Consider the following 16,889-nt stretch of genomic DNA (forward strand, 5'->3'; position numbering starts at 1 on the left):
GTACAAACCCACCGTTGCTGGAACAGACAGGACTGGCAAAAAGTGCTCTTCACTGATGAGTCACGGTTTTGTCTCACCAGGGGTGATGGGAGGATCCACGTTTATTGTCGAAGGAATGAGCATTACACCGAGGCCTGTACTCTGGAGCGGGATTGATTTGGAGGTGGAGGGTCCGTCTGAGGCGGTGTGTCACAGCATCATCGGACTGAGCTTGTTGTCATTGCAGGCAATCTCAACTGTGCATTACAGGGAAGACATCCTCCTCCCTGATGTGGTACCCTTACTGCAGGCTCTTCCTGACATGACCCTCCGCCATGACAATGCCACCAGCCATACTGCTCGTTCTGTGCATGATTTCCTGCCAGATAGGAATGTCAGTGTTCTGCCATGCCCAGCGAAGAGCCCGGATCTCAATCCATTGAGCACGTCTGGGACCTGTTGGATCAGAGGGTGAGGGCTAGTGCCATTCCCCCCAGAAATGTCCAGGAACTTGCAGGTGCCTTGGTGGAAGAGTGGGGTAACATCTCACAGCAAGAATGTGAGTCGTCAACAGTGTAATAATCACAGGGCTTCGCCTGTCCTGCTGCCTCATCACCTAATCACCTCATGTCTGGCCATAAACACACACACACACATGCACGGACACATATGCACGCAAACACACATGCACACACACACAAGGTTTGATATCATGATGGGAGAGAAAAGAGTTATTCACTTGAAATGTTATTCTTATTTTACACAAATTTAGATTGAGCTTTAAATCATACAGATTCTGTTGTATGATGTTAAATGCTCTTTGGGCATTTTCAAAAGCTAAAGATAAACTACTACCTCTTAAATAAAGAACAGTATCATCTGCATAAAAATTAACATCCGCTGTTTCAATAAGATCCCCAATGTTGTTGATATACACAATGAACAACAGTGGGCCAAAAATAGAACCTTGCGGAACACCTGAGCACTCCTCTATGAACTCAGATTTACAACCATCTGCCAGTACACTTTGTGTGCGATTTGATAGGTAATTTATAAACCAATATAGAGCATGCCCAGTAATTCCACAACATTTTAACCTTTGCACTAACACAGCATGGTCCACGGTGTCAAACGCCTTCGACAAATCAATAAAGACAGACACACAATGTAACTTCTTGTCAAGAGCACAGTGAATGTCATTTAAAACCTTCAATGTTGCTGAAACAGTGCTGCCAGACCTAAAACCTGATTGCATTCTATTTAGATGTTGTTTTCTTGGAAGTAGGCCTTTAGCTGCCTAATAACTAAGAACTCCAGTACCTTTGACAATACAGAGAATTTTGATATGGGTTGAAGTTGTCAAGTAGCGAATGATCTCCACCTTTCAGGAGAGGCAGTACGAAAGCAGATTTCCATAACATGGAGATTTCCTTAACATCAAGCTTAAAGGTTAAAAATACATGTTAAGGGGGAGCAAGGATGTCTGCAGCTAGGTGCAGGAAGTGGGGGTCTAGTTCATCAGGGCCAGGGGACTTCTTTCCAACAATTTCTTTCAAGGCTTTACACACTTCTGAAACAGAGAAGGATGAAAAGGAGAACCTGGTGAAGGAGTGCACAGGGGTGTCAGGTAAATTCATAGGGGGGTCAATTATACCTTTGGCCTTTTCAAATAAACTGCCTGCATCTATGAAAAAAAATGCTGATTCAAGGCTTTCAGAACGGAAGTTCTCTCAGTTACAATCTGTGTGTCGACCAACAATTGTTTGGGAAGCTGTGTATCTTTTTTGCACTCCAAACCCTTCACTACTTGCCAGAATTTGGATGGATTATTTAAATTATCTGAAGTAGTTTTCAGGTAGTGGTCTGCTTTCAATTTATGGATCATAGCCAAACCCATATTTCGAAGACATTTAAAAGCCATCCAATCATCTGCCGAAGCAGTCCCTCTTGCTTTAGCCCACATAGCATTTTGTTCCCTTATGATTTTAGTAAGTTCCTTAGTAAACCAAGCGTTCTCTTTGCCTTTAATCCTGCATTTATTTAAAGGGACTATTGCATACATCCTGGAATGTGTTGTGGAAAAGAGTAGTTCAACATCAGGGATTAATTCCATTCTATTCCATTCAGTGCTAGATACATCATGTATAAAACCTTGAATATCAAACCGCTTCCTGTTTCTTTTCATAATGACATGGAGATTTCTTAGGAATTTTACCATCTCTCACACAGGCAATAGCACAGTGATCACTTATGTCATTTGCAAAAATACCAGAAGCATTAAAACGATGACGAGTATTGGTTAGGATCAAATCAATCAAAGAGGATTTCAGAGGATATTTTATATTCAACTTAGTTATACTGTTGACAATCTGAGTGCGATTATAGGTATTGCATAGAATTTAGAGTTGATCAGAGCTAGATGTCAACCAGTCCTGATTCAGATCACCCATCCAGACAAACTCAGAGTTGACATGCTGTGATAACAATTCAAAAATACAATCCAGAGAGCCAACAGTAGCAGATGGAGGTCAATAACAACAAGATACAACAATATTTAAAGATGAGCCAAGGTTTAGGTTCAAAGACAGATATTCAAATTGCTTAAGTTTAGTAACAGAAGTCAGAATGACCACCGAGAACTTGTCTTTTACATATACAGCAACACCACCCTCAGATTTATGATCTGTACGAAAAACATTGTACCATTTATGCCACTATTTTTTGCCTGTAATAGAGTTTTGTAGCCAGGTTTCAGAAAGCATAAATACATCATGGTCGGCCGTTTTTATCCATATATTCACAAAATCAAGCTTCGGCAGAAGACTTCTTGCATTCATATGCAAAAACTTCAGGCCACTCTGACTACTTAATTTGGCAGGGGTAAGAATGTCAGGACCTGGGTTAGATTGCACATTTCCAGACCATAGAAGCAGCAAGATAATGGCAAGTCTAGGTCGAGGGTTACAACATTTGGATTTTACAGACAGCACTTGAACGAGAATCCATAGTCACCAGAATCTTTAACGTAACATATTTCAGGAGATGTGTAAAACCGAGAGACATGGTTAAGTACTAAGAGAATAGTCCTGACTGGTTAAGTACCAAGAGAACAGTCCTGACATGTGAGCGCAAGAGTCTGATTTCTCCCATATTGTTTGGGAGAAATGTGCATAGTTCTCACGTGCATTTAGGAGCAAGCGTGGGGTTTCTCACAAAACTCGAGGGAGAAACAGTCATATATTTTGTCATTCATAGAGCAATGGGTTAGAAAAGTATCGCCAACATTGTAAAAGCCAAGGGTAGACAACAGCAAAATGAACAACAGCAACATGTACGTTTATTGTCCTAAGAGTCACTAATCAACTTGTCCAACAGCAGATCAATAAGAAGTCAGTGATGTATGAATATGATGTAGGTGAGCAAAACTATGGGGAGAGAGAGAGTGGCGAGTGCACCTGTACCAGAATGGGAGAGACATACCAGGGCAGGCGGGGAGCAGGCAGTCAGACAGGCAAGAGAGATCAGTTCTCTGGCCAACACATCTCTCCCCCCGGGGGAGAGACTGTGTCCAAATTGTAATGTCGAAAGAGGACAGTTAGTGACATTGTTTTGGCAAGTTCAGCATTTGAGGAAAACATACACTCACTTATATAATAAGAAACATGCAGATGTTCTTAAAACAGAACATAAGAACCCTTCACAAACGCTACCCGGTCCCGGAACAAAGGAAACATTGCCATGAGAAGAAAATCATCATGACATGTTGCACATCCCTCACAGAGAGCACACTTGTATCCCTGAGCGAGGGGAATTCATTCATGTGCCTGCCTGTAAACACTTATCTTGTCCATGTTTTGATTGGGGCTGCTGGGAGGGGGAGGCAAACCCCGCAAATGCAAGACTGTGGAGCTAGCATTCTGGCAAGCATCCAACTCCCAGGCCTGGACACACATAATCTGGATCCCAATGGTCTCTCTCTCTCTCTCTCTGTCTTGTCTCTGTGGCTCACTTAGCAGCCTATCTGACGAAGGCAGGTCCCTTCTCTTGGTATTGAGGCTCTGAATGGGCCCGTGCTCTGTGGGTTCCTTGGACTGTGGACGTGTGCCCGGTGCCCGCTCTCGTCACCAGTCACCCCGCTATTTTGCAAGGTTACGCCTGTTATTCCCTGATAAACAAAGATGAGAGGAGGAGAGGGAGGAAACAAACTCCCAGCGGTCTGTCAGCTTCCATGCCAGACCAAACACACTCATCAACAAGTACAACAGAAATGGACTGTCCCTGCTGATAGGGGCATACCAACACACAATAGGAAAACAACACAACACAACAAGCCCCCACAAATCCAAACTATATGTCTCTCACCTCAGTTAGTGAAAATGTTGAATAAGATAACAGCTAATTATAAAGGAGCCAGATGCCTTCATGTCCAGGCTGGCAGGTGAGAGAGGGGACTCAAACCAGGTCCAATAGTGAACATGTCCAGTACTAATTATAGTATGTTGACCTATGTCTGCTCCCTCCATTGATGGGTGTCAAAGAGTGTGAGGCCAGCAGAATGGTGGGTAAGGTGCTATTGGAGACGAGGCCTCGGGGGAGAGAGGGGTGACCTTCAGACAGCTCTAATAATTTCAGGCCCTGCAGTGAGCCAGAAGCAACCATGGTAGTTGTGTCCAACACAACACAGCCCTCATTACCCTGTGTGAGCCCACCATGACGGCAATCCAATACAGTCAGTGTGATCAGAGCTCCCACTGTACACAATACTACACACAGGAGAATATACTTAATATAGAGGGGCAAGAGGCACTGGTACAGGGTCATTCAATTCTAAAAACAACATTGCACTTCAAGTTGAATGATAGGACAACATTTAGATTTCTGCCTAAATAGACATACTCAAACATAATCATTTTTTATGATGTCTATAAACAATAACTGGTAATGTTGCATAGCTTTAGAAAGCTCGGGAACTCACCTTTCTGGTATTTTTTAAATAAATTGCTGAGGTGTACTAACTTTTGAGGACACAAGCTCAAGCATGGTTGTTTTCCTATACAACAAAAGTTTGTCAATAAGGCTTGAAATTACTGAAGTGCTTTCTAAACATAGTAACAAACAAATTATAAACAACTTACAATAAAATGTCACATTTCTTATAACTGTAAAATAAATATGATCATACTTAGTGACAGTATTGGCACTATTTGATATAACTGTTGACAGCTAATTGTCTCCTAAGCGTCCACTGAGCGGTACAAAGACAACATTAAAATGTGGTCAAACTCCTTGCAACTTCAGCTTTAAGCAGGTGATCAAGAGAAAGTGATCTTGTTTAAATTATATGAAATTATTTACTATTTTTTTCATGTCGAGAGCTCTAAATCCAGCTGAGAATATCCCAGTGAGATGAAACCACAATGTCTGGACTCGCTAGACGGTCACCGTTCATTTGCTGTCTCTCAAGCTGAGCTCACTCGCTCAGTGGAAGAGATCATTTTATTCTTTGTCTGGATAGGCCAGAAAACATGACACGTCACTCCCTATGCAAATGTGGGGTCTGAAACCTCACACTTCAATTCAGCTCCTCTTAGAGAGTCGAAACAGAGAGCAAACAGGTGGGACTTTTTGGCATCCCCATATGGGGACTTAATAACTAAGACATTTTAAATTGATGTCAACTTGGACACAAATGATGTATTTGTCAATAGCACACAACAAGATCCTATACTGCCAGAAAATCATGTTGGTTGGAGATAAATATGGCAGGCATTTGTATATTAATCGTGTTCATACAAAGTGCAGAACAAGGTATCTTATGTCTACGATAAGAGCTGTTGTGCATGCTCTTTCAATCATCCCCATTTCCCATGTTCTGTCCACTTATCTGGCTAGGACAGCATGCATGAATAAGAGCCTATGTGATTCTATGGAAGGGGAAGAGGGACACATACCTTTGGCTGCTTGCCATGATGGGCACCCTCCACCCCTTGATCTGGCTGAGCTCTGTGTCAGACACCTCGATCTGGAGGGGCAGCCGTGGGATCCACACGTTCATCTCCAGCTGAGCACTCAGGTAGCTGTAGGTGAAGTTCACCATCATCCCCACCTTGCCCTTCATCTCCTTCCCATTCACAAACACATAGTCACACCTGTCTGACACCTGGACAGGAATAGGAGAGGAGCGGGAGAGAAGCATGTGTAAGTATCAAAAGGAGATACCCAGACAAAGCAGCACCATCCGGACCAGCCAAACCCAACTCAACGGACAATGCTGGCACGCACACACACTTTCCAAACTGTGCTGTACTGTACTATACTGTAGGATGTATTTTATCTCGACCCTTACAGAATGAGATGCACTATAGGCCAGATAAAGTGTTGTGTCCCTCAGCATTATTTATTGCCATCCCCTCTATTTATTCCCAACTACAAAAGGAGAGAAGAGGGCAGGGGCACATCTTTGAATGTGTGGATAGAGGGTTGCAAAGCAGCCTCCTAGATGACCTAGATATGCCCCGGGGCTAAATGCAGCACCAACAGATGGCAGCTAGAGAGAGGAAGGCAGGTCTCCGCTGATAACATGACAAACTCAAAATCATCTGTTTCATAAATAGCCTTTTAGAGGAAATCACTGGGCCAATTGCATGCCATTGAAAGAAGCAGGGCTTCACAGCTCCTCATTGCTTTAGCTGGCTGACCTCGCTCCTTCACTAGCAACTACTCTTTGATCCACACCCAGCCTCCCTCTCTTAAAGCCCTATGATGTAGCCATGTAGCACCACAAATACACACAAAACCTCAAAGGGCCTTCAGAGGGGTGGCCGGCAGTTACAGGAGTGCATCGAACCCCCCCCCCCCCCCCCCCCCCACACACACACACACACACACACACACACACACACCTGCCCAGCCACAAACATACACACACTCACACACTTCTAAAAGCATACAGAGTAGGGAATTGATCTAGTTTGAAAGCAGGTATTTTGAGAAAGCTCCCGTTAGCAGTTTACTACTTCAATGAGATGAATTGAGATGAAATCATAAAATATATTTTCCCATTTCCAAGTTGCTTCTTTATTGCCAGATATAAGATATGAATAAGCAATCATCATTCACAGAACGTACAGTGTGTCTTCAAGGAAAAGGGATTGTGTGACAGATACCCAGCTCTTCCCGAACTCTCCTCTCCCTGCATCACTGCTCGTCTGAGGCAGCTATAGAACCCCAGACTCCCACCTGCTCAATGCTCCATGTCTCCTGTTGTTGCTCATGTCCTTCCCTCACTTTCACCAAACAAAAGCACAAGCCTTTCTGGGTTTCAAGCCTTTGTTACTTATTTGCTCTCCCTGACATGAATCCTTCTAAGGAGGTCTGGGGTACACTGTAGGGCAGCCCAAGGGCTACAGTCAACTATCAGAGCTTCCTTCAAAGTACTGCTTTAGACAATTCTCAAATGGATTTCTTACCACTGGATATCTTCGCTCAGCATGCTGCTTTGTAAGGTGAACTCACCACACTATGTCTTATTGTTTCTTCCTGGTCTGGGGAATAGTAATTCTGTATTAAACCAATACATATTAGGACTACTATTTCTACAACTGATAATGAAGAGGATGATGATGATGTAATTGTTTTATTGCAAAGACTGGCAGCATTGCTGTATTGCTACTGGTTTCTAATACAGTTATTAAAACTCTGCTTCTTCACAACAGACTGAGCAGATTCTGCTCTGTCAGAGCTTGATGTGTGAGTCTGTTTGGACTGATAAAGATGTCAAAGGAGTCCTCACTTCTTATCAGGCTCTATTGTTCCTCTCTCTCTCTCTCTCTCTCTCTCTCTCTCTCTCTCTCTCTCTCTCTCTCTCTCTCTCTCTCTCTCTCTCTCTCTCTCTCTCTCTCTCTCTCTCTCTCTCTCTCTCTCTCTCTCTCTCTCTCTCTCTCTCTCTCTCTCTCTCTCTCTCTCTCTCTCTCTCTCTCTCTCTCTCTCTCTCTCTCTGGAGTAACGTGCCTTCGACAGACATAGCACATCAAGGTTGTAACATCACTGATAAACAAAATGACACTAAGCAACATTTCTTCAAGTACCATTTGATGTACCCCCCCCACTCACCCACCCCCCCACACACACTCACAATGCAACGCTTTATGATTCACAGCAGTGCTTTGGCCGCAAAGATAATCACTGTCTGCGATATTATATTAAACCTACATCTGTCAGGGGTGAGTGTGGAGGACAGCAACATGTCCTAACAGCTTGTCTGAGTGCTGGGATTGATTCACATACAACACTATGGCACCTGGTTTCTCTAATTCACAATAATCTGAGCAGAAACAATTATGGAGGACATGGTAGATGAAGTCCAGCCATCCTAACACATTACACGGACTAACACTGGCCCCCAGTGGCACATTATCAGCCATCTTAACTCACAATCAATACTTTAACGTACACACTCACCATCCTCCTCCTCAGTAGGCTGACACGGGAAGGCTGGTATTGTAGAAGACTGGAGGGAAGCGACCACTTCACTGTGAGTTATACAGTCTCTGTCACACTCATCCCTCAAGATATCATAAACGTCCAGGAGGATCCAGAGGCACATTAATCAGACACATTAGGCAGCTAACGGGAGAATACTTACGGAGGACATTAAGGCTGTCTCGGGATCTAGCCCAGGAAATGAACGACTCGCCAGACAGATACAATCAGTGGTAGATATGAGGGATGGGATTGGAGAAGCATGACGGTGGGCAGGCCTAGGTGTTGAATATAGGAGTTGGCTTGACAGAATCAATTAAGCAGCCCACGGTCCACATCAGCCGTGCCACTCATATCAGCACAGCACCTAGGGGCACCCGTGAATCCTCCTGTGCCCCCTCCCTGGTTGGAGGAACCCATCTACATGGCAATAAACAGACCAGGAATCCACATAAATCAGATCCCTCCCCTCAAAGACAAGTGCTTAAATTCATAAAAATTAATTGAGTGAAGCACCTGAAATGGCAATCTAAATTAACTTGTGCTCTTCATGAACAATGCCTTCACTTACAGACCAGGACTGTTATTAGACATAATGTTTCAGGTCTGGGATTGAGAGTTTTATTGGTTTCACTTTCACACCAAGGCTATTGTGTTACATGTAGAATGTCCCAAACATTTTGTATCTTTCACGCTACACAGATCAGAGGTGGAGAAAACAAGAATGAGTGATGATGTTGCTTTCCTGAGAACTGGTCTATACAGCTATCATTTATCCTGAGTGCAGTGGTTCTAGTGGTGACAGCAGCGCTCAGTGGAGCTGGGAGAGGAGGATTGATATCCCAGATCTCATCTGTCATAGTACTTCTGCACTGACTCAACCTATAGTTTGTAGCTTTATGGATGACAGAGATATGGATTAAACGGGGTTAACTAGTACAACAATGGGTTCATCTGAGCAATCTCAAGCAGGAGGCGATAGGAAAGAATAGCACATAAATACCACATACATGATTGTCAGAGTAAAGCCAAAGGATGAACAAAGGGTAGTTACAGCAATGGAGTCAGACCAATCACGGCAGCCTGATAAAGGGAATGGTATTTGTGATGACAATTCTGTTTCCTTTGCTCTCTCCTACTCTCTTTAGCTCTCACTGTGTAATTCAAAGTGAGAATATGTACCCTAGACTAGCGTGTGCATGGTGAGGTGCAAGATTTCATGCTCCCTGCGTCAGTTTCGTCAACATTTAAAAAAAAATCCAATCCTACATGGGCGGTTTGTGTAGACGCTAGGTCTAGCAGAGGAGCTACAGTGATTGAATGTGAGCAATCATTCTCCCTCACCAGTATCTTCAATGAGTGATGCCAGAGGCTGGCTGAGAGAGGGGACACACAGAACCCAAACATCACACGTTCTGCAGAGCAGAATGCCTAACACCTCCTGGAGAGGGTAACTCAACTACTGTCAGACTAATAACCTCAGTGTACCCACAAATACTGCACAGAGTGAGACACCGAACTGATCTGGAACCAGGGGAGAGTGTGGGCCGCTCACATACGCCACTCTCTTTACTGGCTGGCACGTTTGCCTACATTGGGTCTCATCAGTCCTTTTGCAGGCCTGTCAAAGCCATGCACCCCAAAAAAAGTATGTATACAAATATGCAAAAAAAATGATAATATGGCCAAATGTTTTCCTGTACCTGTCAACACAGACTTGTTTTTAAGTAGCGTTATTCTCTAGCGGGGGTTAAGGGAGAATGTCAGATGAGGCATCCTTTTAAAAGGATTCAGTGTAATTATAAAGCTACAGAGTGAATAAAGCAGCAGGAAATGAGCACAGTGATTCATTATTCAGGTGATGTGGCACCCTGTGTTTACTTAACACTGCCTTCAATTCCCCAGGCCCAAATTACATGAAGTAGTTATGTTTACACTCATGACTAGAAATGAACTGACACAATCTAGCTCTTCTTCTTCCAACCGGTTTATACATTAAACACATGCATTTCTACTCAAAGCACAGGCATCCTGCATCAGCAACCTCTTTATATGCGGTTGTTCCTTTTCTCAGAAAATCACTCTGGTGTGGAGGGTCTTCAGTTTTCTAACTATAGCCGACAACACAATGCTAATGTGGTAGAGTAGTCGACAGAAAAAGTTTCCTCTAACACACACTTGAAGAAAATCATCTTTTAGATGTGGAGTGTAAAAACAAGGCCAAAATTCCATCCTCCCTGTAGCTCATCAGAGTAAACAGAGTAGCTACCTCTTTCTTTACAATGGTCAGTTAACACTATCATACTGGGCTTATAGGAAGCTCTATTGGATGTCTTAATAATAAATGTGCCTGTAATTAGGATGGCCCAGGTTTTTGTCTCCCTGGCTGAATTCATCTTCATCTTCATGACATGTTCAAAGAGAGGGAAACCGACATCAACTGGCAGAGCCTTTGGCACATAATGGACCTGTCTGTTGACAGCTCAGCCAGTTAGGATGGGAAACAGACTGTGGACAGATTGAAGGCTGTGTCTCTACTCCAGTTGGTGTTCTGGAGAGTTAGCCATTCCATTGATAATGAACCAGTCACTGTGAGTCAGGAGGAGGATTTCTCAGAGAACAGAAGTGAGCCATTGATGTGGAGGCTCTGCCTGAATCCCACTGTACTGTTCTGGGCTTGGTGTTGTGTTTTGTGTTGTGTGCCCCCGGTTTGAGAGAGTCACGGAAAAGAAAAGAAAACTCAAGCGACCTGTCATTAATGTTTTCCTATTAAATGCTTTATTTTTCTGTGTTTGTGTATCCTGTCTTGTGGCTTAAATCTGAAAACAGACACTCTAAAAATAGAGAGTTTTCTTGTCTGTTCCGGATTTGTTTATTGATTTAACATACTGTAAGCTTGAACGTACAATTCTTTGCAAGGCCAAAATGCCATGTATATTGTCAATCATTACATATTTGCTCTCATTCAATCCTATTTAGTTCAAATAAATAATTCCCAGTGTCTTAGTTGTTGCATAATCAGGCACACCCATATGCACCCCTATTGTTCTGTCTTTACTGCTGTGCAAATGAAAATAATGTGTGCCTATTTGTCACATGTCAGTGGCTAACCTGAATAGAATCCTAAGGCACTTTACAGCCTGTGTATAGCAGTTGAGATTATAATTAAACTACAGTGGGGCAAAAAAGTATTTAGTCAGCCACCAAGTTCTCCCACTTAAAAAGATGAGAGAGGCCTGTAATTTTCATCATAGGTACACTTCAACTATGACAGACAAAATGAGAAAAAAACATCCAGAAAATCACATTGTAGGATTTTTAATTTATTTATTTGCAAATTATGGTGGAAAATAAGTATTTGGTCACCTACAAACAAGCTAGATTTCTGGCTCTCACAGACCTGTAACTTGTTCTTTAAGAGGCTCCTCTGTCCTCCACTCGTTACCTGTATTAATGACACCTGTTTGAACTTGTTATCAGTATAAAAGACAACTGTCCACAACCTCAAACAGTCACACTCCAAACTCCACTATGGCCAAGACCAAAGAGCTGTCAAAGGACACCAGAAACAAAATTGTAGACCTGCACCAGGCTGGGAAGACTGAATCTGCAATAGGTAAGCAGCTTGGTTTGAAGAAATCAACTGTGGGAGCAATTATTAGGAAATGGAAGACATACAAGACCACTGATAATCTTCCTCGATCTGGGGCAAGATCTCACCCGTGGGATCAAAATGATCACAGGAACTGTGATCAAAAATCCCAGAACCACACGGGGGGACCTAGTGAATGACCTGCAGAGAGCTGGGACCAAAGTAACAAAGCCTACCATCAGTAACACACTACGCCACCAGGGACTCAAATCCTGCAGTGACAGACGTGTCCCCCTGCTTAAGCCAGTACATGTCCAGGCCCGTCTGAAGTTTGCTAGAGAGCATTTGGATGATCCAGAAGAAGATTGGGAGAATGTCATATGGTCAGATGAAACCAAAATATAACTTTTTGGTAAAAACTCAACTCGTCGTGTTTGGAGGACAAAGAATGCTGAGTTGCATCCAAAGAACACCATACCTACTGTGAAGCATGGGGGTGGAAACATGATGCTTTGGGGCTGTTTTTCTGCAAAGGGACCAGGACGACTGATCCGTGTAAAGTAAAGAATGAATGGGGCCATGTATCGTGACATTTTGAGTGAAAACCTCCTTCCATCAGCAAGGGCATTGAAGATGAAACGTGGCTGGGTCTTTCAGCATGACAATGATCCCGAACACACCGCCCGGGCAACGAAGGAGTGGCTTCGTAAGAAGCATTTCAAGGTTCTGGAGTGGCCTAACCAGTCTCCAGATCTCAACCCCATAGAAAATCTTTGGAGGGAGTTGAAAGTTCGTGTTGCCCAGCAACAGCCCCAAAACATCACTGCTCTAGAGGAGATCTGCATGGAGGAATGGGCCAAAATACCAGCAACAGTGTGTGAAAACCTTGTGAAGACTTACAGAAAACGTTTGACCTCTGTCATTGCCAACAAAGGGTAGATAACAAAGTATTGAGATAAACTTTTGTTATTGACCAAATACTTATTTTCCACCATAATTTGCAGATAAATTCGTAAAAAATCCTACAATGTGATTTTCTGGATTTTTTTTCTCATTTTGTTTGTCATAGTTGAAGTGTACCTATGATGAAAATGACAGGCCTCTTGTCACGCCCTGGTCTTAGTATTTTGTGTTTTCTTTATTAATTTGGTCAGGCCAGGGTGTGACATGGGTTTTGTATGTGGTGTGTTTTGTCTTGGGGTTTTTGTTAGGTATCGGGTTTGTGGCTTAGTAGGGGTATCTAGTATAGTCTATGGCTGTCTGGAGTGGTTCTCAATCAGAGGCAGGTGTTTATCGTTGTCTCTGATTGGGAACCATATTTAGGCAGCCATATTCTTTGAGTGTTTTGTGGGTGATTGTTCCTGTCTTTGTGTTTGTTGTCACCAGATAGGCTGTTTAGATTTTCTCACGTTGATTGTTTTGTTAGTTTATTCATGTATAGTTTTCTTCATTAAAAAAACATGAATAGAAACCACGCTGCATTTTGGTCCGCCTCTCCTTCATCGGAAGAAAACCGTTACACCTCTCTCATCTTTTTAAGTGGGAGAACTTGCACAATTTGTGGCTGAATAAATAATTTTTTGCCCCACTGTATGTGAACACAAGAAAAACACAGTGCTTCAAAGCAGTGTTATGTGTGGAATGAAGTCAATATCCAAAGTCTGAAGACTTTTGGATGAATGAAAAATGAAATACAAATACCTTTTTCTAAACGTACTTGAGTTTTGTCACTTCTTGCAACTGGCAATGAGTAAGGCTCAGACTACAGTCAATACAACAATAAATGACCATGCAACTGCACTTGACCATTCTTCAATATGCTCCACCTTCCATGAGCTAGCTGAATCCCATCTCACTGGAAACTCCATCTCACTCACTAAACACTGGTCACTAAACACTGGTCACTAAAGATTGGTCACTAAACACTGGTCACGAAACACTGGTCACTAAAGATTGGTCACTAAACACTGGTCACTAAACACTGGTCACTGGAATTCAATTAAGACAGCTGCACACTCAAATAATACCAATATGTAAAAAAAAAAAAAAATAGCATGACGCTCATGCAAACATGCTGCCACTTTTTCGAACAGCAATATTTTCTAACCATATACAAACTCAATATGCACATAAATTACTTGAAATGTTATGGTAATTTGAGCGACAATGTTTCAAAATTACACTGCTAGTGAGAAGAGAAACATATTGAAATACTTCAATGCAAGAATGAGGCTTAGAAAAACATGTATTAGAAGTTTGATAATAAAGATTTTTTGTTGTCTATGAATCAAATCATTTATTTCGTATTAGTTTCCCCCGACTGACCTTGACCACATCTTCATCTGTGGAGCGACAGTCCACTGCCTCTGAGACGTCAGTGACCGTGCCGTCTGCTCCGATGGTCACCACCTTCACCGGGACAGCCACAGTCTTCCCTGTCAACACGGCCGTGTTCAGGATCTCTGTGTCCTGAGAGAGAGACAGGGGACCATCACAGTCAAACACAGGGTAATATCAGAATACACTAAGGAGAAAAACAGCTGCACAATCAGAACCGTTACTGAGTGGACAGCTCTACAACAGCACCATGGACAGTTTTAGAATCATCACCACTACTGAGTGGCCAGCTCTAGAATCATCACCATTACTGAATGGACAGCTCTAGAATCAGCACCATTACTGAGTGGACAGCTCTAAAGTGGACAGCTCCAGAATAAGCATCATTAATGAGTGGACAGCTCTAGAATCAGCACGATTACAGAGTGAAAATCTCTAAAATGGACAGCTCCAGAATCAGCACCATAAACTGAGTGGACGGCTGTGGAGTAGACAGCTCCAGAATCAGCACCATTACTGAGTGGACGGCTGTGGAGTAGACAGCTCCAGAATCAGTACCATTACTGAGTGGACGGCTGTGGAGTAGACAGCTCCAGAATCAGCACCATTACTGAGTGAACGGCTGTGGAGTAGACAGCTCCAGAATCAGCAACTAGGTGGACAGCTCTAGAACGAACACCGCTTTTGACTCATTACTGTTAGTGAGTTCACAGCTCTGGGTAGAGAAGCAAGCTCAGTACTATTAGTGAGTGGGCAGCTGTGTCTGACCTTAGTACTGTTAGTGAATGGGAACCCTAGTAGAGAAAGAGGATCAGCAGGGGTTCATTACTCCCAATAGAGCTCTTAACCTTTCATTACACAGCTATCACACTGTCAGAAGATATACTTGGTTCAATTAAGATAGGCCCGGGAAAGGCTTTACTGTCTTAGCCAGACATGAACATTACATTGTCTGTTATAGCCATTCACTACATCTCAATTTCAATTAGACGGCTAAATAAGCTGAACCACCACTAGAAATGCCTTGGAGCCAAGGTACACAGCCTTTAAGTCATTGAGGACTGTCTGCTCTTTGCTCTATTGAGGAACCCACATGACAATCGAATCCTATAGAGTGAAAAAGGTCATACCAAGCAAGGTCGTCTTGTTTAATTGCTACTGTGAAACCTCTATAAAGAGGTTCACAATCATTTCAATGGTTTGGCTTTGAAAGGGCTTTACAATGGGCAGAAACTGAGCGGCCCTCTTTACTTTGCTCAGTTAAAGCTGTATTGAAGACTTGGCTCTCAAATGCTTTGACGATGGCATGACATTATGCAGAATTTAGGTATGGATATTAACCTAATTCTAAAACTACGTCTCTATCCTTTCATATCACTGATACTGACACCTTGTGACAGGCTCTATCTGCTGTGTGTTTGACTTCCTGTCAACATTGCCCTTTCTCTGCATGAGGGGAAAACACATGGATTTGTACACTGCTCCTTAAGACTTTCACTTGTGTTTGTGTGCTTGTGAATAAGAGGCATTGAAAAAAAGAGAGAAAAGGGGGATTAAGTTCTGTTAAAAGGAGCATGGACGTTTGTAAGCGTCAATTACCAGTCCATTCAGGCTTTGGAGTGAAATGATTATGGGTTGAGACAAAAAATACCAAGGACTCACAAAATCAATAATGTGGCATCATCTTCAAATGTCTTTTCATTATATTTTTTATAGACTGTAACATTGTTATATAGCATATAGAATCATATAGATTCTGACTTTGCTGACTTTGATTCAAATCCCCTAAATTAGGGGCTGCAGTAAATGAATTCTGTCCCTGCTGGGATTCCTCCATTTCCGGAGGGTCTTTTATAATAGATGATGAGGTAAATGGTTGAGACTCGGTGAAACACAGAGCATTACAGAGGCTGGAAGTGACCCAGCAGGCTGGAACCAGCAGGAGAAGCGAGAGAGCAGGTCCTGGCAGTAATAAGCCACAGTGGAATGTCACAGAGATGCTTCAATGGCCCACACAGCCAGCCACACACAGACAGCGCAATTTAATGTAAAACGGAGAGCATTGGAGCACAACAGGAGAGTTACTTAAAGCTGAGTCTGTATGGGAAAGAGGTCATAGGGAAATATGAGCCAGATTCCTGTAGTATAGGAATGATTACTCTATTAACTAGTAATGCTACCACCTGACTGGGAAAGTTAGATTCTTTAAGTATGGGATACATTTCTGTCACTCTTGTTCCTGAGAAACCAGATACCTACAACCCACTTATTTTGAGCGACTACCTCACATGGCCTTGATACGTGTTGTTCTGCGACCCAGGAGCAAATAGCTACCAGTTCTGAACTCTATTTGATAGCCAATCAGCCCTGTCTCAGCCACACAGATTGAGAGTGTTTTTCAGCCTTTGCCCTGTAACGTGTAGGAGAAGTGGCTGCCCAGTTTATCATGCAGTTCTCTGTTAGCATTCAGCACGGTGCGGTCGCTGCCTGGCAATGTTGT

The 16,889-nt window shown here is 42.9% G+C and overlaps 1 protein-coding gene across 2 annotated transcripts in view; it reads right to left on the bottom strand.

The window, feature by feature from the left end:
- Positions 1-16,889, bottom strand: part of LOC110525591 (transmembrane protein 132C) — a 202,622-nt gene that overhangs the window by 12,003 nt on the left and 173,730 nt on the right. For both annotated transcript variants that reach the window (XM_036979719.1, XM_021605839.2), the window contains exons 5-6: positions 14,378-14,521; positions 5,931-6,139 (exon numbers count right to left, since the gene is read on the bottom strand). In XM_036979719.1, coding sequence (XP_036835614.1) covers positions 5,931-6,139; positions 14,378-14,521 — 353 coding nt within the window. The remainder of the gene's footprint in view (positions 1-5,930; positions 6,140-14,377; positions 14,522-16,889) is intronic.

Source organism: Oncorhynchus mykiss, chromosome 6, assembly GCF_013265735.2.
Source record: "Oncorhynchus mykiss isolate Arlee chromosome 6, USDA_OmykA_1.1, whole genome shotgun sequence".
In the NCBI taxonomy this organism is placed as follows: Eukaryota; Metazoa; Chordata; class Actinopteri; order Salmoniformes; family Salmonidae; genus Oncorhynchus; species Oncorhynchus mykiss.